General features: G+C 67.5%; 1 protein-coding gene across 4 annotated transcripts in view; it reads right to left on the bottom strand.

The window, feature by feature from the left end:
* Nucleotides 1–15117, bottom strand: part of NHSL2 (NHS like 2) — a 34364-nt gene extending 19247 nt beyond the window's left edge. For 3 of the 4 annotated variants that reach the window (XM_042807492.1, XM_042807493.1, XM_042807494.1), the window contains exon 1: nucleotides 14799–15117. In XM_042807492.1, the coding sequence (XP_042663426.1) occupies nucleotides 14799–15063 (265 nt within the window). In that variant the 5' untranslated portion in view covers nucleotides 15064–15117. Of the gene's footprint in view, nucleotides 1–258; nucleotides 382–14798 lie in introns of those variants that run through there. The other variant, XM_042807495.1, reaches the window with a different exon arrangement.
* Between the last annotated feature and the right edge of the window lie 6001 nt (nucleotides 15118–21118).

Here is a 21118-nt window from a genome sequence, read left to right as displayed (position 1 = left end):
AGCTGGAGGTGACCTCTCCCCGCGTCCTCCAAGCGACCCAGCGGGGCCGGGCAGCCTGGGAGGAGGTGGCGGGGGGGGGGGGGGGGGGGGGTGTGAGCCGTGGTGCCGCGGCAGAGGCCGAGCACACCACCCCCCCACCCCCACCCCCGCTGCTGCCGCCGGCTCCCTCCCCCCCCCCCGCGGGGCCGGGGTGGGGGGGCGGCGGGGGGGCAGCGCGGGGAGCGGGTCCGGTCCCGCCCCGTCCCGTCCCCCCGGTACCTGTTGCTGAGCGCATCCTGCCCCGCCGCTGGCTGCGCGGCGCCTTCCGCTGCGCGTTGCCCATCCTCCGCCGCCGCTCGCCCGGCCCCGCCGGTCAGAGCGCAGCCGCCCCCGGGCCGCTCCCCGCCGGCTCCGTGGGCTCCGTGGGCTCCGGGCCCCCCCCGCCGCCGGGCCGGGCCGGGCCGGGCCCAGCCGGGCCGCATCGCATCGCCCCGGGCGGCCCCTTCCCCGCCGCAGCGGCCGCCGGCCCGGCCGCCCCCTCGGAGCCCGCCCGCCGCCACCGGGGCCCAATGGCGGCTGCTGGGGGGGGCGGACGGGGGCAGCGGGGCCGGGCGGGAGGGAGGAGGGGGGCGGCGCGGGGCCGGGCAGCCCCCCCGGGGTGATGGGGCTGGGGGGGGGGGTAAGGGGGTGATGGAGATGGGGGTACCGGGACTGGGCAGCCCCCGGGGTGATGGGGCGGGGGGGGTAGGGGGTGATGGGGCTGGGAATGGGAGGGGGGGCACCGGGACTGGGCAGCCCCCCCGGGGTGATGGGGCTGGGGGCGGGTAAGGGGGTGATGGAGATGGGGGTACCGGGACTGGGCAGCCCCCGGGGTGATGGGGCCGGGGGGGGGTAGGGGGTGATGGGGCTGGGAATGGGAGGGGGGGCACCGGGACTGGGCAGCCCCCCGGGTGATGGGGCGGGGGGGGGTAAGGGGGTGATGGAGATGGGGGTACCGGAACTGGGCAGCCCCCGGGGTGATGGGGCCGGGGGGGGTAGGGGGTGATGGGGCTGGGAATGGGAGGGGGGGCACCGGGACTGGGCAGCCCCCCCGGGGTGATGGGGCGGGGGGGGGTAAGGGGGTGATGGAGATGGGGGCAACCGGGACTGGGCAGCCCCCGGGGTGATGGGGCCGGGGGGGTAGGGGGTGATGGGGCTGGGAATGGGAGGGGGGGCACCGGGACTGGGCAGCCCCCCCGGGGTGATGGGGCGAAGGGGGGGGTAGGAGGTGATTGGGTTGGGAGGGGGCCACCGGGACTGGGCAGCCCCCCGGGGTGATGGGGCTGGGAGGGACTCAGGGTGATGGGGGTGGGAGGGGGGCACCGGGACTGGGCAGCCCCTGGGGTGGTGGGGCTGCGGGGGGGTAGGGGGTGATGGGGCTGGCGGCGGGGGGGGGCACTGGGACTGGGGATCCCCTCGAGCTGATGAGGCTCCGGGGGTGTGGGTGGTCCTGGGGCTAGGAGGGGGGCACTTCGACTGGGCAGCCCCCCGGGGTGATGGGGCTGCCAGGGGAGGGGCTTCTTGGGGGCGGGCAGCCGCTGTGGGGTGTTGGGCCTGGGGATGGGTGGGGGGTCCTGAGACCAGGCGGGTGGGGGGCATCAGAGCTGGGTGGGCCTGAGGACTGGGCAGCCCCCTGGGGTGGTGGGGCTGGGGGTGGGTGGGTGGGGGACCAGAGGCTGGCCCTGTGGGGTGGGAGGCTGAGCAGGGGATGGATGGAGGCAGGAGGGCAGGGGGCACGGCAGCGCCGTGGGAGGGTGTGGGGTGGGCGCCTGGGGCTGGCACCCCATGGGGAAAGTCTCTGTGAGAGCCATGGGACACTGGAAGAGCCAGGCCTGGGGGTGAGAAACAGGGAGGGAGGGGGGGGGGTCTTGCTGCCAGCACTTGCAGGGGCCCCATCCCTGGCACTGAGCATCCCAGGCAGTGCCACATCTGCACAAGGCTGGGTGGCACTCGGGGACCCCCGCGAGAAGGCTGCGCGCCTGGACCAACTATTGCCCTTGGGCTCCTTCTTCCCCCAGCCCAAACCTCACCATGTCCCTCCGATGGGGAGAAAAACCACTCCCAGGGCTGGGAAAACTTGCTCAGCGCGCCCGGCCTCCAGCAAGCGAGCAGCCCTTGGCACCCGGGAGGCAGAGGTACGCGGTGACAGCGCAGCCCAGGCCGGAGCATCCCTTACACGCCGAAGCTCGGCATCCGCGTAGCGACAGAAAGGACCAGAAAGCGCTGGGAGGTTGTTATGGAAACAGCCACAAATTGGATCAGTACTTGGTGCAAGGAGCGGTTTGTGTGACTGATGTGGGAGCGGGTGGGTGTGACAGCCGCAGCGGTGCGGGGGCCCCGCGGTGGCACCCCCGGCCCCGTGCCGTGCCCCCGCGCCGGGGCAGGGCTGCGGCAGGAGCTGCGGGCAGCGCAGGCGCACTCCCTCCGCGCGCTCTCCGGGAAGGTGAAGGACCGAGGTGAGCCTGGGGTGGTTTGCAAAAATGTCATCGAGAAAATATTTTCCCCCGTTCCCCCAAGCCCCCCGCCGAGCCACGGCACGCGGTGCCGAGCCGGGCTGCAGCGGCACCTCTGTGCACAGCCCCGCCGCGGGTTGTGGGCTCCACGATTCGACAGCACGGCTGTCTTTCCGCACCCTGTCCCGAGGAGCCAAGCAAGCTACTCGTCGCTCTGAGCTACTCCTCATCGCCCTGTGTCCTCCTCTGAGCCCTGTGGGGTTCCCAAGGGCGTGCTTCCTGCAGCCCCAGCGAGCCCCCTGTGCGCTGCGGAGCGGCTCCTGGGCAGGCCTGCCCTCCCGAGCGCAGGGGTGCACCGTGACGGGGCCGGGGCAGGCAGGAGGGTGCAAGAGCCAAGTGCTCCCCGGCGTGCCCCAGCCACGGGCACGGAGCTGGGGAAAACCCCATGCCGGTGGCTCCGTCCGCTTCCAAAGTAGCCCCTCTCCCGGCAGAGAAAGCAGCTGCTTTGAAGGAGCCATAAACACTCGCTAAGTGGACGAGCTGATTATTTTCTGGCCAAGAGACCATGTTAAAAAATAACCACCGGCAAAGCGGATGAGCTCATTGGAGAACAACGGCTCGGGGCTGGGCCGAGGCTGGGGGCGCGGGGCTGGGGCTGCGCAGCCCCGCACAGGCGCTGTGGCCGGCGGGTCGCTCCCCAGGCTGTGTCGGACCCCGGGGGGGGGTCCCACCTCCCGGATGGGTTCGGTGGCGGAGGGGGCACGGCCTCCGGCAGGGTCCCAGCTGGGCTGGAAGGCTGAGCCCAGGAGGCCGAGCCCCACGGCGAGCAGCCCCCTCCGCCTGCCTGGCTGGGGGTGACCCCCTGCACCGCCGAGCTGCCTGGCCCTGGCACGGCATCAGCCTGCAGGCACCGAAAAGCTGGGCTGAAACTGCCGTGCCACCTCGTGTCCCCTCCGGGTTCTGCATTCCTGGGATTCCTCCAGCGCAGCAACGTTATTTCCCCGCTCCTTGTCCCGGGAGCTGCACGGGGGACTAACCCGTCCTCGCTGGGACGGGGTGTTGCTGGTGGTGCCCCCCGAACACCCAGTTCGCCCACGGCCGGCTCCTGCCAAGCAGCCACGTCGCCGGCCGGAGCCCGTTGTGATGCCGTGCACAGGGCGGGTGTATTTGGGGGAGTAAATACCCCCACGCCCAAGCCCCAGAGCTCGGCATCACGGTGGCTTATGGCCGTGCCACGGCCAGGCTCTTCTCCAGGCTCAGGACCGCTGCTCTGGGTCCCCCCCGTCTGCTCAGGGCAGGGAAAACACACGGCGGGCTCAGCAACAGGCTCCTCTGATGGCCACCGTGCCACCGGCACAGGACAAGCTGCAAGGTCTGTGCTACCTGCACAGAGGTGGACACCGGGATCACCCCAACAACCTGCACCCACACCCCCGGGCACCAAGAGCCTCCTCCGGCTCAGGCAAACCGAATGCCCCCCCCCAAAACGGCTGAGCCAGAGAACCAGCGCAGACCTGGGCTGCCACCGCGTGCCGTGCTGCCGTCACCAGTTTGTCCCATTCACGAGCCCGTCACGGGGGACGTGGGGTGCGAGGCGTGGTGCCAGCATCTCCCCCGCCACAGCCACCGGACCCCCCCAGCGCCTCTGCCCACGGCGGCAGGGGCACACTGGGCACCCGACGGGGCGCTAGGGGTGCTCCCCGAGGGGGTGGGGAGGAAGAGGAGGGACACATCCAGCCCTAGGGCTGGGCACAGGCATGGCTGCAGCCCCGCCGTCCCGGCCCCACGAGCCCCCTCCTGACGGCGATGGGGCACCCAGCCGGCCCCATCCTGCCACCCCCATTGCCCGGCGTGCGCGGAGAGGAGCCCGAAGGAGCCGAGCCCCGGCCGTGGGGACGAGCCCCGGGGGCTGCCTGCTGCCAGCCCCCACCTTTGGAAGACGGCCGCTTGCCCCGTGCCGCGCACCCACCACGCTCCCTGCCCTCGTCCCGCGGCGCTGCCAGCCCCCTCCCCAGCGCGGGGCAGAGAGTCCAGCGGGCGGGGAGGAGGAGAAAACTTCTACATACCCAGCTCTGCCTCCTCCTCTTCCTCTCCGTGCAGGGCCCGAGGCCACGGGGGACGAGGGCTGCCCCGCGCCCCACCAGCGGCTCTGGACCCCCATGGCCGCTCGCGGGGTGAGCTGGCGGCCACCCCGGCTGGGAGCGGGGGAACGGCCACGGCGCCAACTCCGCGGCTCGCTCGCTGGCTGACGCTAACTCGATCCAGGTTTGCCGGGAGAAGGGCTGGATGGAAACGCTTCTCCCACCCCAGCCCAGGCCCTTCTTAAAGATATAGCTGCACGTCCCTGCTGCGGGTGCCGGAGCCATGGAGACGGAGCGGGGACGGGGCATCCCGCCAGCCTGCCCCCCACGGCGCGGGATGCCAGCTGGCATCCCCCCGGCAGGCCCCGGGGGCCGCAACGAGGGGCGCGATCGGTGGGACCCCCGGCGAGGAGATGCCACCCTGCCACCCGCGCCGTGCCAGCCCGCGTGGGTGCCGCGAGCAGCGCCAGCCTCCCCTCTCCCGCAATTAACAGGGACCAGGCAAAGGGCTTTGCGCTGGACTCCAGCCTGGAGCGGCTTGAGCAGCCCCCCCCTTGCCTGTCCGTGGGGAGGGGGTGGCCCCACAGCGCTCCCCACACCTGCAGCAAGAGCACGGGGCTCAGGCACGCTCCCGGGGCAGGGGGGGGCTTGGGGAAAGGCTTTGGGAGACCACAGCCAAAGCACGGACGGGTGGCTCATCTCGGCACAGGCTGATGGGCACCACGGGCAGCCTGGCACGACCCACCAACCGGCCCCTCGCTGCCTGCCCAGTGCTCCCAGACCCTTCCCCGGGGCTGGAGGACTCGCAGGGGAGTGGGGTGATGTGTGGGGCAGGCCAGGCACGCGGCCCCCCCTGCCCTTAGCTCTTGCTATGCCCATCCTGCGGGTGAGCAGAACCGGGGCCAGCAGCCGCCTTTGGCCAGTGCAACCCCCCCCTCCCCGGGGCTTTTGCCTGACTTCTTCCAGCTGAGCCCCCTGCACCGGGAGCCCTCAGGCTTTCCACGTCAGCATGAAACGAGCCCTTCCCGTGCACACAGCGCAGGTATCCACAGCCTGTGCTGGCCAAACCAGGAAAAGAGGGTTTGCAAAGCCACAGGGCTGCAACAGGGAAGGCACCAGTGCTGGCAGCGACCCTCCGACAGCTTTCGTCCCGAGGCACCCGCTGCCAGCTCAGGTGGGCATTAGCCTGACTTCAGCCTCCTGCTGCCCATTCTGCTTGCTGCAGCAGAAAATCCCCGTTAGCCTTTTTCTGCCACTTCAGGAAACGATCTGGCAGCTTCTGCCTGCCTGCCAGCTCCGGCAAACAACTCCTGGGCGTACGGCCGCGTCACTCCGGCAGCGATCTGGGCACGTTTTGGAAAAGCTGTGCTGGCCCACGACGTGGTGCGCGAGCAGATCTGCTGCGTCCCGAGGCGCTGCCGGGCTGCTTGCGAGGGCGAGGATGCCAGGCGGCAAGCCCGGCGCGGCCGAGATGCGAAAACACGCCGCGGGCGTGGGTGAGGGGCTCGGGCGCAGGAGAACCCACCGCGCCGAGCACGAGCCAACGGGCGCCCACGGGCCACCCGCGCGTGGGTCACGGATGCGAGATGGATCTGCCACCTCCGGACCAGACGGTGCGGGCAGGTCTGGAGGATTTTTAAGGAGCGGACGCAGCTCCTTTCCACGGCCAGACATCACCCGCTCGAGCCCCGGGCCTGGGGGGGCACAGCGTGCCCAGCAACGCCCCGGGTGAACACACGCTATCACCCCCTCTTCCATTAGCAGCATCCCGGCTGCTCTGGAGGAGCTCAGAGACCCTTCCTCTGCCCCGGCTGGCGCGGGTACCCCCTGTTCGGCAGAGCCTCCTGCCCCAGCCCAGCCCGCACGCAGCCGGCGCGTTTCTCTCCTGGCGTGGGTTGCAGTGGGATGAGCTGGAGCATCCCAGACTCCCGGCAGCCCTTCGCCAAAGCCGTCAGCCGCAGGGCTTCACCTGACCGAGCCCAAAGCCAGCCCCACGGCCCCCACCGAGGCTGGCTGCACCCCACGGCCTTTGGGGGAGGCAGCCATCCAGCCCCCCCCTGCCTTGGCTGCGCTCCCACACGCTGCCTGACAGCCGGGACCACCCAGGGGACTGCTGGCTGCCGGCCCTGGCCGTGGAGTGGGGGGTGCCCCCGGGGGGACCGGCTGGAGCCGGAGAGCCTCTCCGTGCACCGGGCGAGGGTGCACCCACAAGCTGGCTCTGCAAAGAGAGATCTGCTCCCTCCGCTTGGCAGGATGCGGCCGCGCGAGAGCCCGGAGCGGAGATGCCAGCGTCTGCTGGGAGGACTGGGAGGGAGCCCCCGCGCCCAGCGCTGTGGGTGGGGATGGGGCCGGTGCTGCAAGCGAGCTGCGAGGGACGGCAAAGGGCGTGGGAGCAGGGATCCCGCAAACGCCGGGGGTTTGTCTCAGGGCTGGCCCCACAATTTCACTGCGCATGGGGCAAGCGCGTCCAGGCAAGCGACGAGCATCAGTCACTCCAGGCACCTTCCCCTCCCGGTGCCCGGGGCGGTCGCGGAGCTGGTAACTGCTGGAGCCTGCTGCGAGCTGCGGGAACCCCCTTCCTCCCAGATTTCAGGGACCACGAGAGCCACAGACCGGCTGAGGCTCCTCCGAGAGCACTGGCGGCACAGACCCCAACACCCACCGCACGCAGGAGCCCCTCGCCTCTGCCACAGGCACACGCGTGCACGCTCAGACATGTAAGCACACGCGTGAGGGTGGTGTTTCCCCTTCCGCCAGGGACGCAGGGTGACCCGCTGTCCCCGTCCACGGGGACACTGAGGCAGGATCCAAGCTCACAGCGGGGCCGTGCTGCTCCATGCGGATGCTGGAAATGGAGGAAAATTGCCGCTCCCAGCCAAAGCCTGGTTAACTGCGGGAATTGGCTTGTTCCTCCCCTGGCTGCTTCGATCTGCCTTCGTTAGATTAACACGCGGGCTAACGACCTGCTCCTGGTGTCCGCACTGCCCACCACGCTCAGCCCCCCCTGCCACCGGCCAGCTCCACTAAGGAGCTGGGACCAGCTGCCGGCCATCGCGCCGTGCCAGGCTGGCATCTGCGCCGAGGGGGCTGGGGCTCTGGCAGAAGGGGGGGGTCTGTCCCCCCGGCGGGTACTCACCCCGAGCCGCGCACACGCCGCTGCCGGTGCCCGAAGCGCCAGCCTGCTCCCCCGCCAGTGGCATCTCGGTGCCCGTGGCCGGCGCCCGTCCTTGCTGCCAGGCACGAGCGCAGGGGGAGGGCGGCAGAGCCCGCTGGCACGGGCGAGAGGAAGAAGAGCCGATTCTCCCCGCCAGCACACTCTGCCTGTTCAGCGCCGTGCCAGCTCTCGCTCAATCCAGGCTTTGTGCCGATGGCAAGCGGCCCTCCCCCCCCCCCCACCATGCGCACGCAGCGGCCAGTGTGTTGCCCGGCCCCGTGCCAGCGGCCACGGCGTGCTGGGTATGGTCAGTGGGCAACACGAACCCGGGGAGCACTGGCCATGGGTCGGGACCTGGATCCGAGTCCCCAGGGGACTGGCAGGTTCCTAAGCATCCAGGACAGGTCCCTGTGTCCCCCCCGTGCCCATCAGGAGCAGCGGGTGCCCAGCATGCACAAAGTTGGCATGTGAGAGCCCTCGGTGGCATCTGGGCCATGCTGAGCTGTGCCAGGCACATCCACGGCCCCCCATGGGTGGGGGGATGCATGGGGCACCCCGCTGCACGGGGGTGACAGGATGGGGGGTGCCATTCCCCTCTGGCCCTGGCACCTACAGTGGCACGTGGGGAAGCTGGCAGTGGGTTGGGGGACAGGGTGACATCCTCTGCCCCCCCGGCCCCAGCGCCGCGCAAGGGAGAGAGAAGCATCAGCTGGGAGGTGGGGACAGCGAGGGCTGGGCGAGGGACACGGGGACATGAGGGGCTGTGGGGCAGGACGCTGGGGTGCTGCGGGGTTTGGGGACAGGACGTGCTGCCGGCAGCTCGCATCGGCATCCCCTCCCCACGCTGCGACTGCCCACACGAGGTGGCCGAGGGCACGGGCAGGTGGGTGGCACAGAGCCAGCTGGCACCCATGGGTGACAGAGAGCTGCCAGCCCCGCCGTGCCACGGCAGCCCAGTGCTGCTCTTGAAATCCCTGCTGGCTGGGACGTGGGGCTGGGCTCGGGATGTGGGGCAGGGCTACGGGGTGCCCCCAACGCCCCAGAACGTGGCCCTGTGCCCCACGCTGGGTTGTGACAGGGCACTCCACGCGCCGGCCCCATATATTTCCCCCCTGGGAGCAGAGGCAGCAGCCCTGGCCATGCTGTCGGCTGTGTCCCAGTCCCGGTTGGCAGTGGGGAGCCTGGTCCTGGGGTGAGCGGCTCCCGCCTTTCGGTTATTACGGCCTCCAGACGACCTTTGCTGCGCTCAGGAGTGGCACCGCGTGCTGTACGGGGACGGTCCATCGGGCTTGCACATCACCTGCACAAGCTGGGAAACCCCGACAAACGGCCGGCGTGGGGGGGGACGAGCCGCTGATCCGCGGCAGCGCGGGTGCTCGTGGCCATCACCCCTGGGTCCGGCGCCTGGCGTCACCGAGAAGCATCCTCTCGAGGCAGGACGGAGCCCTCCAGCCTGGCCCAGAGGTCACCCCCTTCCCCAAAACATCAGCCCCACCAGCTACCGGTGCTTTCCGAAGCAACCGGCTGATGGAGAGAGCGGGAGGCCCTTCTGCAAGTCAGGACGTTCCTTCGGGCGCTACCAGAAATCCAGCCAGCAAAACGAGCCCCGTGCCTCTCCTCGCTGCCCGGCCAGCCCACGCGCGCTGTGGGGAGCCGTCCCGCCGCCCCGCTCACGCCTCTGCCTTCTCGGAGCGTCAGGGAGATCTCTGCAGCTGGAAAACAGGCTGCCAAAGCGACCTCCGGCTCTTGCTTCCACATGGGGGTGAATGCATCCTTCAAACTGCTTTAGGATGACGCACGCTTCTTTGGAGACACAGAGCCGAAGCTGCTCCGTGTTCCCATGCACGGTGACGGTTGGGAGTGCTTCCGAAGAGGAGCCACTCCGCTGCAGAAATACTGGTACTGAAGGAGTTTCTCTTCTAAGCTCACGCCGCAGGGACTGGCCCAGGCAGGAGGAATCATGAGCAGCAGGGCTGTGCGAGGGCGGCCGGCCCTCCCTCGTGCCTCCGTGCACTTCTTGCTGGGTGATGGGTGTCCCGAGGACCTGCTGCCCCCGACAGCCGGAGCCCAGCTCCCGAGCACAGCCCGCCCGCCAGCTCGGCTCTCACGTCAGCCCTCTCAGAAGGCCACCCGGGGGGTGAAAGCGCTTCCAGGAGGAGACAGGATTTGGGTCCATCTCAGCAGGAATCCTGGCCCCGGCAAAACCCCAGCAGGGAGCGAGAGAGGTTGCGACAACAACCGGAGATGCCACCCTCAACCTCAGCTCCCAGGACGTCCCGGGCAGGGCCAGGCACCGCAGGGACCGCGCACCCACGGGCAGGGCGTGCTGGGGGGGGAGGCTTGCAATCCCGGAGGGTGGCAAAGCCCGGCTGGGGCTGCTCTTTCCTTGAGGCCCCTCCAGCGGCGTAGGGCAGCTGCTGCGGGGCAGGGACGGTGTCTCCTACCCCCCGCGCTGCCCTCAGCACGCATTTTCGCAGAGCGGCGATCAGCCCGCGGCTGGGGACGGCTCTCGGCCAAAGCGGGTCCGGGCGGGAGGCGTGTGCTGCTCATTTATCCACCTTTTCGCTGAGCTGCTCCCGCAGACGGTTCCTGTTAGGAGGGAGGGTGCGGCTCCCCGCTCCCCCGTCCTCTGGCAGCTGAAGCCATCCATCCCAGCCTTGGTCAGCTTCCCGCCTCCCGCCCGCGCTGAGGCAGCCTTTGGGAGCTGTGCTCTCCCCTCCGACGCCGAAATCACCGCTGGTTTAGGAAAAAGCAGGCAGGGAAAACGTCTGGGAGGTCTGGGAGGTTTCTGGGAGCTGCGGAGGGTTGTGGCATGGCTGAGCAGCACCGGGCTCCCAGGGCAGGGACCTCCGCAAACTGCTCTGGCATTGCTGTGGGGGTGAGCAGCCTTCACCCCAGGCTTGCCGCAGCCTGTCCCGATGGCCACGGAGACTCAGAGCTGCCCCGTGACAAGTGCCACCTTCCTGGCTCCGAACCAACTCTTCTCATCCCCTGGGTTTGGGGTGACTCCTGCCCCAGGGAGGGACTCCTGCGCCCCTCCCAGCGTCATCGCTCTGGCTTGAAAGGCACTGACCCCGTGGAGAGGAGCTGGAGAGGGCGGCTGCGGGGTCAGAGGGAGTGGGGCTCAGCTACTCAGCCCCCAAAATGGAGCCGTGGGGCTCTGGGAGGTTCACACGGGTGCACCCCTGGGGCTGTGGTCACGGCTGTGAGAGGTGGTGGCAGCCCCAGTCCCCGGCAGCGGCTCTGGCTGGGGCCGAGGGGCAGCCCGGCCACCCCAGCCTGGCAGGACACTCGAGCAAGTCAGCAAGGGTTTTTTTTTTTTTCCCTTCTTTCTTTTTTTTTTTTTTTTTTTTTTTAAACCAGTGTCAGGGTCTTGGGGAAAGCATCTGTGCCAGCCCTCACTCACCCAGTGAGGAGCGAGCCGGGAGGCGGGTGCGGGGGGACAGCTCTGCCTATCTCGATGGCTTGTTTCAAGATGAAGGCTGGGAGGTCAGAGGACGGCGAACGCTGCATATTTCGGCAAGAGCAGTAAACAGCTCCTCCTGCCAGCACAGCCCGGGGTTTCTTCCAGAGAACCGTCCCCGCAGCTCTTCAGGGACGACGGTTTAAATAGCTCTCGGCGCCGGGCCCCCATCCTCTTCTTTGCTGAGATTTATTTCTAGAGCCGCTGGGAGAGTGCTGAGCCGGGAGTGCTGGCTTGTGTCACCCAGCCGGTGCCCACGGAGCCACATCCCCGCCGGTGGGCACGACGGCAGCCGGCCGGGCACCAGCACGAGGGGCAGCAAGTCAGGGCTCCGGGGGGGTTCTGGGCTCCAAAGCAGCCCCCGCCTGCAGCACCAAGGGCTGGCAGGAGAGCCAGGTTCTGTGCCACCCCCCTGAGACGTGTCCGTGCCGAGGGGAGCGGGACGGGGAGGATGGTCCCCACTCCGCCCTTGGCAGCAGCAGGACCCCGCGCCCAGCCCCAGCATCCTGGCCTGGACGTGCCGGCGGGCAGGATGGGCCCAGCCCCCCGGGGACAGGCGCGCACCCTCCCCGCTCTCACGCAACTGCCGATGAATAAGAGCAGAGGAATCCGACAGCCCTTGGCTGCCGTCTCGCACTGGAAACAACCGCGCTGCCTCGTTGGATTAAGAGCTCCCCCGGCCCTTCGCGGTGCGGTGACTTCGTCTGACAGCAACGCGGCTACACCAGCATCTCCCCGTCCTGATCAGGAAGACAAGGCAGCTCACAGCCTCCGGACAGACAGACGGTGGTGACCCGAGCTCCCCAGCTGTGGGCCTTCCCTTGCCGGCTTTTGGATTCCTTTAAACCTGCCCAGGAGGAACCAAAGCCAAGCAAAGACCCCTGAGCCGGCTGAGGATGCCCCGAGGACCATCCTCAGGAAGGACAAACCACCGCGTGCCAACCAGCGCTGGAGCAAGCCTGGACATTTGCGGCTGGGGTTTGGCAACGCCTCGAACGCTCCCGCTTGTGGTGAAAGCCCCAAGAAGCCTCTGGTGCCCACCCTACGGCGTCAGCGGGGAGCCAGAGGATGGGACTAACCCTGCCCGGCGGAGCCTGCAGGGAGCCGGGGCTGCGGCCGGCGCGGCGCCGGGCTGGTCCTGCCTGGGAGGGATGGCACCGCTGGCTCCCAGGGCCTGATCCGTCACTGTCCTTACAAGCTGCTCAGGCTGGCTGCAACGCGTCGCCCGGATCCCACCGGCTGCCCCAGGGCTATGCCAAGGCGCATTGGGTGCTGGGTGCTCTCCCCCTGCACCTCCCAGGGACAAGACGGGGTTTTATTCCAGTTTAAGAGGAGAAAAGTTATTTTTGCCATTAGATCCTCTTCAAGAAATGGAAACGAGGGAAAAAACCCCACTGAACTCTGAGCTGGGGTGTTGTTAAGCACTTGCTCCTCACTCAGGGGACTCGCACGGTGCCACAGCTCGGTGCAAAGTGCTCTCATGCAGCCGCGGGCTGTCTCTGCTCTCCCTGCAGTGCCGGGGGCTTGCAAGCAGCTCCCGTCCCCCAGAGGCATGAACCGTTCCCCCGGGACAGGCTGAAGCTGGAGCTCTTAGCAAAACAAACAGCAACCGAAACAGCAGTCAGAGTTTTTAGCTCTTCCCCTAAGTAAAGAGTTCAGTGAAGCCGGAGGCTCCCGCATCCCGCTGGCTGCAGGAACAGCGGTGGTGGATGGATGAGGAGCCGGCGGGAGGGTGGGTGGGTTGTGCTCCCCTGGGGCTGCAGGGAGAAATGCAACACCCCCCCAGCTCCCTGAATCTCTGCATGGCCACAGCAGGTGTGAAGGGGAGGTGCGGAGGGCACGGCTCCGCTCGCTTCGCACCGCCCCAGCTATTCCCACCAAGAAAATAAAACCCAAGCAGTTTTATCACCACGCACCTCCGAGCCCTGGCTAGCATGCCAGCTGAGAGAGCCATCCCTGCACGTCTGCACACACGCGTGCTCACGGGGCTCTGGCGAGGAGCTGCAGCAGGGCAGAACCATTTCCCCGCTGCCCTACTCCCTGTGATGTTCCTCCAGCAGAAACTCCAGGCGCAGGGCACCGACGCGCAGCTGAAAACACAACCCGGGGGGGCTACAAACCCAACCTGCCTGCAGCACCGGCCGCCTCCCCACCCTCGCCACGCTGCAGCCGTCCCTCTGTCCCCCCCCCGCCAGCTCCCCCGCAGCCACCACGGCGGCGCACCGGGCTCCTGCGGCCACCGAGAGCGTTTCCAACCTGCCAGCCAGACGCGGGCGGCGAGGGGCCATCTGGTCCCCGTCACGGCCAGCTCCTGCTCCGGGAGACACCGGTCCGGCACGTACGCTGATCACGCTGCAGGGTTTGGCGCTGCACTGGTGCTGTGCACGGGTCAGCTTGGGCGGCTGTGGCACCTCCTTGTCCCCTCATCTCTTTACCAGCCGATGCGCAGGACTGCGGGAGACTCTGCTTACCCCAATCGCTGCTTTACCCCACCAGTGTTTGCAGGAGCGGTGCGTCTCCCGGGCCGGGGCTGAGCGCTCCGCTCGCGCCCTGTGTGCGGGAAGCACGCTGCGAGGCTCTGGCAGTCCTGCCCCACGGCTCCACGCAAACCAGCGCTGGCGGGGGGGGGGGGGGGGGTTGCAGGAGGCACAAGGGGAACGTGTTCTGCCAAGGGCCTGGGAAACTCGCTGCGCTTGTGGGGAAAATGTGCTCCAACAACGCTCCCCCTCCCCGCCCAGAAAAGCCTCTTAAAATAAGCTTTTATAAACAATTCTAAAACGAGCTTATTTTAAGCTCCTCTGAAACAGGCTGCCCGCTTCTGACCCAGCACAGAAGCCCGTGCCAAACCGAAACGCTTGAAATGGGAAATGAAAGCAGTCCGGGCAAAAGCCAAGCCCGCTGGCTGCCAGGAGAGGGACAAGCAGGCAGCATGCCCAGGCTACAACTTGCCATTTCCCCGGCCACGCAAAGCCCCAAGCAAAAGCTGCTCCGCGCCGATCTGCAGCTACAGAAAGCGCAGCGAGGGGACGGCCACCTCGGTCCCCTGCCCTGGGCCGGGGGTGCAGCACCCCGGGGGCAGAGGCCAGGACCAGCTCTGCAGCCCCGTGTCCCCGCTCCCCCCGGAACAGCCCCCGGTAACGGGGGACGCAGCGTGAAACGCCCGCTTGGCCGGCAGCCTGGGAGATGCCCACACAGAAAGGCCAGGCAGAGGGGATGGCCGCGGCTGAGCTGTCCCCGCACGCCCCCACCCCCCCTCAAAGGGGGACAAAAGGGGCTTTGCGGTGGCCCCGCCAGGCCCCCCCCACTGACGGCGGGAGCCGGCGTGGGTCAGCCGCCCCGCGGAGGGGACACAGGGCACCCCACGGGGGACCACGTCGGAGGAACGGCGGCAGAGACACCCCCCCCACACACACATACACCCCCACCTTGCACTGGAGAGTCGGGCTCCCCCTCGGAGCGGGGTCGCAGCCCTGACCGGTGGCACCCCCCATCCCCCCGGGACCGGCGGCCCCCGGGGCTGGGGAACCAGAGAGCCCCCGGGGCTGGGGGACCCGCGGACCCCCCCCCCCCCCCCCGGGGGTGGCGGACCCAGGGACCCCCCCCCCGGGGCTGGGCGGGGGTCGCCTTACCTGGGGCGGCGTGTGCGGCGCGCAGCGGCCGCCCCCGCAGCAGCGCTTGCAGGCGGGCGGCTCGACGGTGCAGCCGCCCGGTGCGGCGACCCAAAGCCAGGACGTGACCCTCGATGTCTCCCAGGAGGGCGAGCGAGTGGCCGCAGAGGTCGGCGAGCTGCCGGAGCAGGGTGAGGGCCGCCAGGCTACAGACGTCCCGCAGCTCGGCCAGCGGCACCGACGGCCGCCCCCGCCGCCCCACCACGCTCCGCTTGTAGAACGGCATGGCCCGGCCCGGCCCGGCCCGGCTCAGCTCTGCCCCGGCCCGGCTCCCCCCCCCGGCCGGCCCCGCGGCTGCGAGGGCTCTGAGCCGGCCGGTGGGAGGAGGAGGAGGAGGAGGAGGAGGAGGAGGAGGAGGAAGAGGAGGGAGGGGCGGCCCCGCTCGGGGATGCTCGGGCCGGCGGCGGGGCTCGGGGGCTCATCCCGGCAGCCGGGAGGGAGAGGCCGGACCCGGCGCGGTGCTCTGCGGGGAGCCGCGACTCGGCTCCGGGCTGTGCCCCGGCGGGACCCCCCCCCGGCGCCGGCACTGCCCGGGCGGGGGGGCACGGCCACCCCCCGGCGCGGACATCCCTCCCGGTGCCCCCTTGGGAGGGCACGGCCACCCCCCCCGGCTCCTGCTTTCCACACCTTCAGCGCTCCACGCCCCCCCGGGGCCGGGCTGCTTCCCACGGATCCCTGGCTGAGCTTCTGGGGGGGTTGCTGTGGGGCTTTGGGGTTGCTGTTCTCCAGGAGGAGGGCAGAAGCCCAAGAGATGCGGCAGGGAAAGCACATCAATCTTGCATTTTTCTGGCATTCCTCTCCCATGGATGTTCTTGGCCCCCAGCAGCTGCTCTCCTCTGCCCGCCCCCCCTCTCCTCAGCGCACACTAAAGCAAATATTTGTGCTGGCCCAGTAGCAAAAATTCCCCTGTTTGAGACCGTCTGCAACCTGCCATCGCTCTGGGGTGGCACTGGGGTGCTGTGAAGATATACTGGCTGCCAGTCCCCCAAGTCCCTGCAGGCTGTGTGCGTGGGGGGCTCCCCGTTTGGGCAGGGTTTGAGCTCCGGCAAGGCGAAGATGTGGAGCAGAGGTGTGGGGCTGCCTTCTCCCCCCCGGGGTGGGGGCACCTGGGATGAGATTGCACTGCAGCCTCCAAAGCCTCTTCCTTCAGGTCCTTGGACTTTTAAACTTCATTTTACAGCCACAGCGGGTCCGTACACCACCGCGGGGCCACGCTGAGGAGCGACCCGGTGCTGCGTGTCCCCGGCTGTGTCCAGGCCAAGGGACAAGCCCGGGGAGGGTCGGGGTGCCAGGCACAGGGCCATGAGCTGGGGTTTCCAGCCCTTCGGCCAGGCCACTCGCAGCGAGGCCCCGGCTGCGCGCAGGAATTTGGCATCCTGGGCAAGAGCAGCAGTGAGGGCAGGACCCCCGCCAGCACTCGAGCAGCCTTTTGCCCTTCCCTCACCAGGCTAAATTTAACAAGTTCTTATTTGATCTGTTCTTCTTGCCAATATTGTTTCCCCTTCAGTAAGAAGCACGTGTATTGGCAGCACATCCTTGTGGCCGCACGGGTGTCCCCCGGAGGGGATGCAGGCCTGAAGCACAGCGCCAGGGCGGGAGGGCTGGGGGAGCCCTTTTGTGGCTCTTTAGGGAGGCCAGGTTTAATCTGAAAATGCATTTACTAGTTCCTTGCCTGCATCCGCCCCTGTGCTGGCACGTGTCCTGGGCAGGGTGCAGCAGCACAAGTCGAGAGAAGAGCAGCCATGGTGGGTGCACCCCCAGATCCAACTAGCCCGGCACCCCATCCACAGCAGTCCCAGCTGCCTGGGGCAGAGTAGGAATGGAATTTCTGCTGGGAATTTCCTGTGCTGGATGCCATTTCTCCCTGCATGGTGAACCTTGCTGGGCTCCTGCGCCATTCATGCTCCGGTTGGGCTTGTGTAAATGTTTGCACATCCAAACCCAGCCCCGCAGGGCTGCTACCACTATGTGAAGACCACCCCTTCCCTTCCCTTCCCTTCCCTTCCCTTCCCTTCCCTTCCCTTCCCTTCCCTTCCCTTCCCTTCCCTTCCCTTCCCTTCCCTTCCCTTCCCTTCCCTTCCCTTCCCTTCCCTTCCCTTCCCTTCCCTTCCCTTCCCTTCCCTTCCCTTCCCTTCCCTTCCCTTCCCTTCCCTTCCCTTCCCTTCCCTTCCCTTCCCTTCCCTTCCCTTGCCTTCCCTTGCCTTCCCTTGCCTTCCCTTGCCTTCCCTTGCCTTCCCTTGCCTTCCCTTGCCTTCCCTTGCCTTCCCTTGCCTTCCCTTGCCTTCCTTCCCTTCCCTTCCCTTCCCTTCCCTTCCCTTCCCTTCCCTTCCCTTCCCTTCCCTTCCCTTCCCTTCCCTTCCCTTCCCTTCCCTTCCCTTCCCTTCCCTTCCCTTCCCTTCCCTTCCCTTCCCTTCCCTTCCCCTTCCCTTCCCCTTCCCTTCCCCTTCCCTTCCCCTTCCCTTCCCCTTCCCTTCCCCTTCCCTTCCCCTTCCCTTCCCCTTCCCCTTCCCCTTCCCCTTCCCCTTCCCCTTCCCCTTCCCCTTCCCCTTCCCTTCCCCTTCCCCTTCCCCTTCCCCTTCCCCTTCCCCTTCCCCTTCCCCTTCCCCTTCCCCTTCCCCTTCCCCTTCCCCTTCCCCTTCCCTTCCCCTTCCCCTTCCCCTTCCCCTTCCCCTTCCCCTTCCCTTCCCTGGCACTGTCGGAGCTCTCCCGTCTCTGTCCCCCGGGCTGATGACACCGGGGTGCTCAGCACGTCCCCAGGGAGGTTCAGGCGGTGGGCAGGAGCTGAGGAGCACTGGCAGGTTGCCTCTCCCCAGCAGACGATGCTCCCGGACTCCGCGTTGCAGCCGCAGGTTGATGCTCTGCTGCCCGGCTTTCCCCGCAGCCTGCGTTCCCACAGCTCGCGAGGTGCCAGCTGCGCGCGGAAGCCGTGGGCTGACGCCTCGAATGGGAGCTCTTCCAGCACGGGGGGTTAAGCTGGAGAGGGCAAACTCACCCCAGACAGATGCCTGTCCCCCCGTGCACCCCAGTGTTTGCGTACTGCCAGTGAAACCACGCAGTAGCTTTGCTGTGGCACCTCCCCTGCCAGCAGCGCGAAGGTCTCTGCGTGTCGCAGACAGGGAAACTGAGGCCCAGGGTCACATCCTGCTGGGAGGTAAAGAAGGGGAAGTCAGCTCGATTGTCTTGGCCCGGCCAGTCCCCGATCATGAATCATCTTCCGGGTGAGGAGAGCATCTGGAGCCCATCAGGACCACTGGTACGGGTCTAGCGAGGCAGAACAGGCTGCGCCGAGCGCGGGGAGCCCGCTCCGCTCCGCGCCGCGCCGCTCCGCTCGCTTCCCACCCCCAGCCCACCCGCCCTTCCCGGCACCGACCTCTCCTGCTGCCAAACGGGAAAGAACACACACGGACAATGTGCCTGTTTTCGTGGCTTTTCCAACAGAGATCTGCTTATTTCAAGATTTCCTTAGAGAGCAAAATTCAAGAGCCAGGTTTAAGCTGTCCTTCCCAACAGCTGCGGCGCACACCCGGCGCTGGCGGTCGGGGCGAAGGCAGGGAACCCTACCTAAACATGAATTTATCCAATTTCCTTCTGGTTTCGAGGCGGTTTCCTCTCGCTCTGCCTCGCGATGCAGGTCGGTTACGGCAGCAGTGCCGAGGTGTTCGGTGTTTGCTTCGGCTCGTTCCCAGGTCTCGAGGCCGCCTTAGCGAGCAGGAGGATTTGAAGCCTGGTAAGTGGCAAGGGTTTTTTCCTTTGCTTTCTGAGTGCCTTTGGCCTTGTTTTCAAGCCTTCCTCTGCAACTGGAGATGTCTGAACACATCGCCATTGAGTGCAAGCAGAGATCCTCAGGTAATCACCTGACTCTGGGAGTCAGGGGATTCATAAAACCATCACACAGTGCAAGGGCACTAATAAATCACAAAATCTGGTTGCTTAGCAGCTTAAACCAGCTTTTTTCTACATGGAGTGTGTTTTCCTTAAGTCTTCTGTCGAACATTTAGTGTGAGAAAACGAAAATGACCCTTTAAATGTGAAGGAAGCTGCATAATGAAGTCACCACATTATTATGATGATCATTACATTAAGAGAGGGGCTGGCCAGGGCAGAAGGGCTGGAAGTGAGCAGCCACAGCCCTGGAGCTGCTGGACAAGCCGCAGGGGAGCAGTCCCGCAGGGAAGCAGTGCGGGAGCAGCGTGGCCCTGCGCCGGGTTATTTCCCCTCGGGTGCAGGGCCTCGATGCTCGGCTGGAGCCGGAGCCCTCGGCGTGGGCAGAGCCGGGATCCAGGCGCTGCTCCAGGGATGCGGCTCGCTGCGACGGACGTGCGAAACCCCGGCGCATGGAGCGGTGGGCTCGGGATCCTGTGGGAAACAGCTCCGTTGGCTACTGGCCGGGAAGGAGCGTAGCCAGTTCTGTAAACACTGATTGCAACCAGATGCTGCCGGGGATGCTCCTCCTGCGCCCGCTCCGCTCCGCCCCGCAGCCGAACGTCTCCCCGGAGCAAGGGGACACGGTGTGTCCTGGAGGCGATGCCTTGGGAGGGATTTTTGGCGTGGCGGGGCTTTGGATGAGTCTCACTTGGCGGTGAGGGGGCAGGGGGTGGGGATGCCAGGATCCTGGAGCGGGTTAGCAGGGCGACCTGACCTTTCTCCATCTCCCCGGCTTGTCCCAGGGCCTCCCGCTGCCGCAAACACCGGGCAGCAGCTTTTAAGCTATGAAATGCTTGCCAGAGCGCACCGGCTCTTCAGCTGCTGGCTTGGCCCCCTCTTTGCTTCCAGCCGAGCGGAGCAGCGGGGAGGGAGCGGGAGGCACATCGAGGAGTGCAGAGCCCCGAGCGCGGCGGGGGAGCTGCCTCGCCCCGGGGGCTGACGTAACACCGAGCTGGAGGGGGGGGACACGACACGTTTGGCAGCGAGGGCTGCCAGATGCCTTGCACGATTGGGATTTCCTCCGCTCTCCTGCTTGCCGGGGACTCCTGCAAGCTGCCGTGCAACCGCCCAGCCTTGGGCTTGGCTGCAGTCTCTGTAAGGTGGCCACCTGGGCGGCTTGGGTTGCCCCGGTCCTGCTCTTGCCTCGCAAACCCGGCCGGGAGCCTGGGTGGCCGGCTGCCAGGCACACGCACTGCCAGGGCAAGGAATGCCTTGTGCCTTCTCACTGTGCACCTGGTGATGTGCGCGAGCATCATCGTCCCCGTACAGAATCGTCCACCCCAGATGCACTCCTGGAAGCCTGTGAAGCCAGGGCAGGGACACTGACGCCTGTGGCGTTCAGCATCCAACAACCAAACTTGTATTTTTTGCAGAACTGCTTCTTAGCTCCCCGAAACCTCCGTTTTGAGGGCTGTGCTCGGCGGGAGCCCACGGCTGCGGGGCCAATCGGGCTCGCCCTCCAGCACCCACGGCGATGGGTGCAGGCTCTGGGCTGGAGCTGCTCTGCTCCAGCAGCACCCAGGACCCCTTACCCCGCATCCCCCATGCCCAGTGTGCAGCGAGCAGCAGGCGTGGGGCTCCCGGTGGCCTCCCAGTGCCCACTGGAGGGTGCTCTCTGCCAAGGTTTGCTTCCGAGCAGCCCTGGGTGCAGCAGCCGCCGAAGAAAACGCAAGGTAGAGGTTGGAGGGGCTTTGGTGGGATCTGCAGGTAAAATCCCTTCCCCAGGGAGGAGGCAGTGCCGGACCCCACCGGGCACAGCTCAGGACCCGCGCTGGAGCCGGCTCCTGCCTGCGTTGATTTGCCCTCCCAGGCCTTTGCCGCGGGGCCGTGGCGGCCGAGGCAGCACGGCTGCTCCGTGAGCTGCGGGTAGGCACCCCACGCTGCACGGCCGTGCCACTCACCGTGGCCTCGGGGCACACTGCTTTGGAGCCCGAGGGGCTGCGGATCCCCCGCCATCTCCTATGGTCCCTCTGCAAAATCCCTTTCCCAGTCTCGCTCCAAAACCCAGCAGTTTCCGCAGCCTCCCCGCTCACCCTGCGCCTCCTCCCAGGACTCTCCAACCAGCACACGCAATTTTAGTGAGCAGCTCCCAGGGCGGGCAGCCGGGCTGGAGCGGCTGGGGGTCTGCTCGGACACAGTCCCACAGCCCGGGATGCTGAGGGCAGGACAGGGACCAGCACCTGGGGTCAGACTTCCCTTCCACACCATCCCCTTTATTCACGGAGTTACACGGAAGGCCTCCAGAACTTTGTCTGAGTAGCATGAAATATCTCCACCCACGAAAATGGACCACAGCTACTGCCTCCTCCCTGTCCCCATCCTCCCATTCAAAATTAATTGGCAGACCAGATACTCCA

Source organism: Tyto alba, unplaced genomic scaffold, assembly GCF_018691265.1.
Source record: "Tyto alba isolate M040663 unplaced genomic scaffold, T.alba_DEE_v4.0 Super-Scaffold_5, whole genome shotgun sequence".
NCBI lineage: Eukaryota > Metazoa > Chordata > Aves > Strigiformes > Tytonidae > Tyto > Tyto alba.
This window is presented reverse-complemented; position numbering and strand designations above follow the sequence as displayed.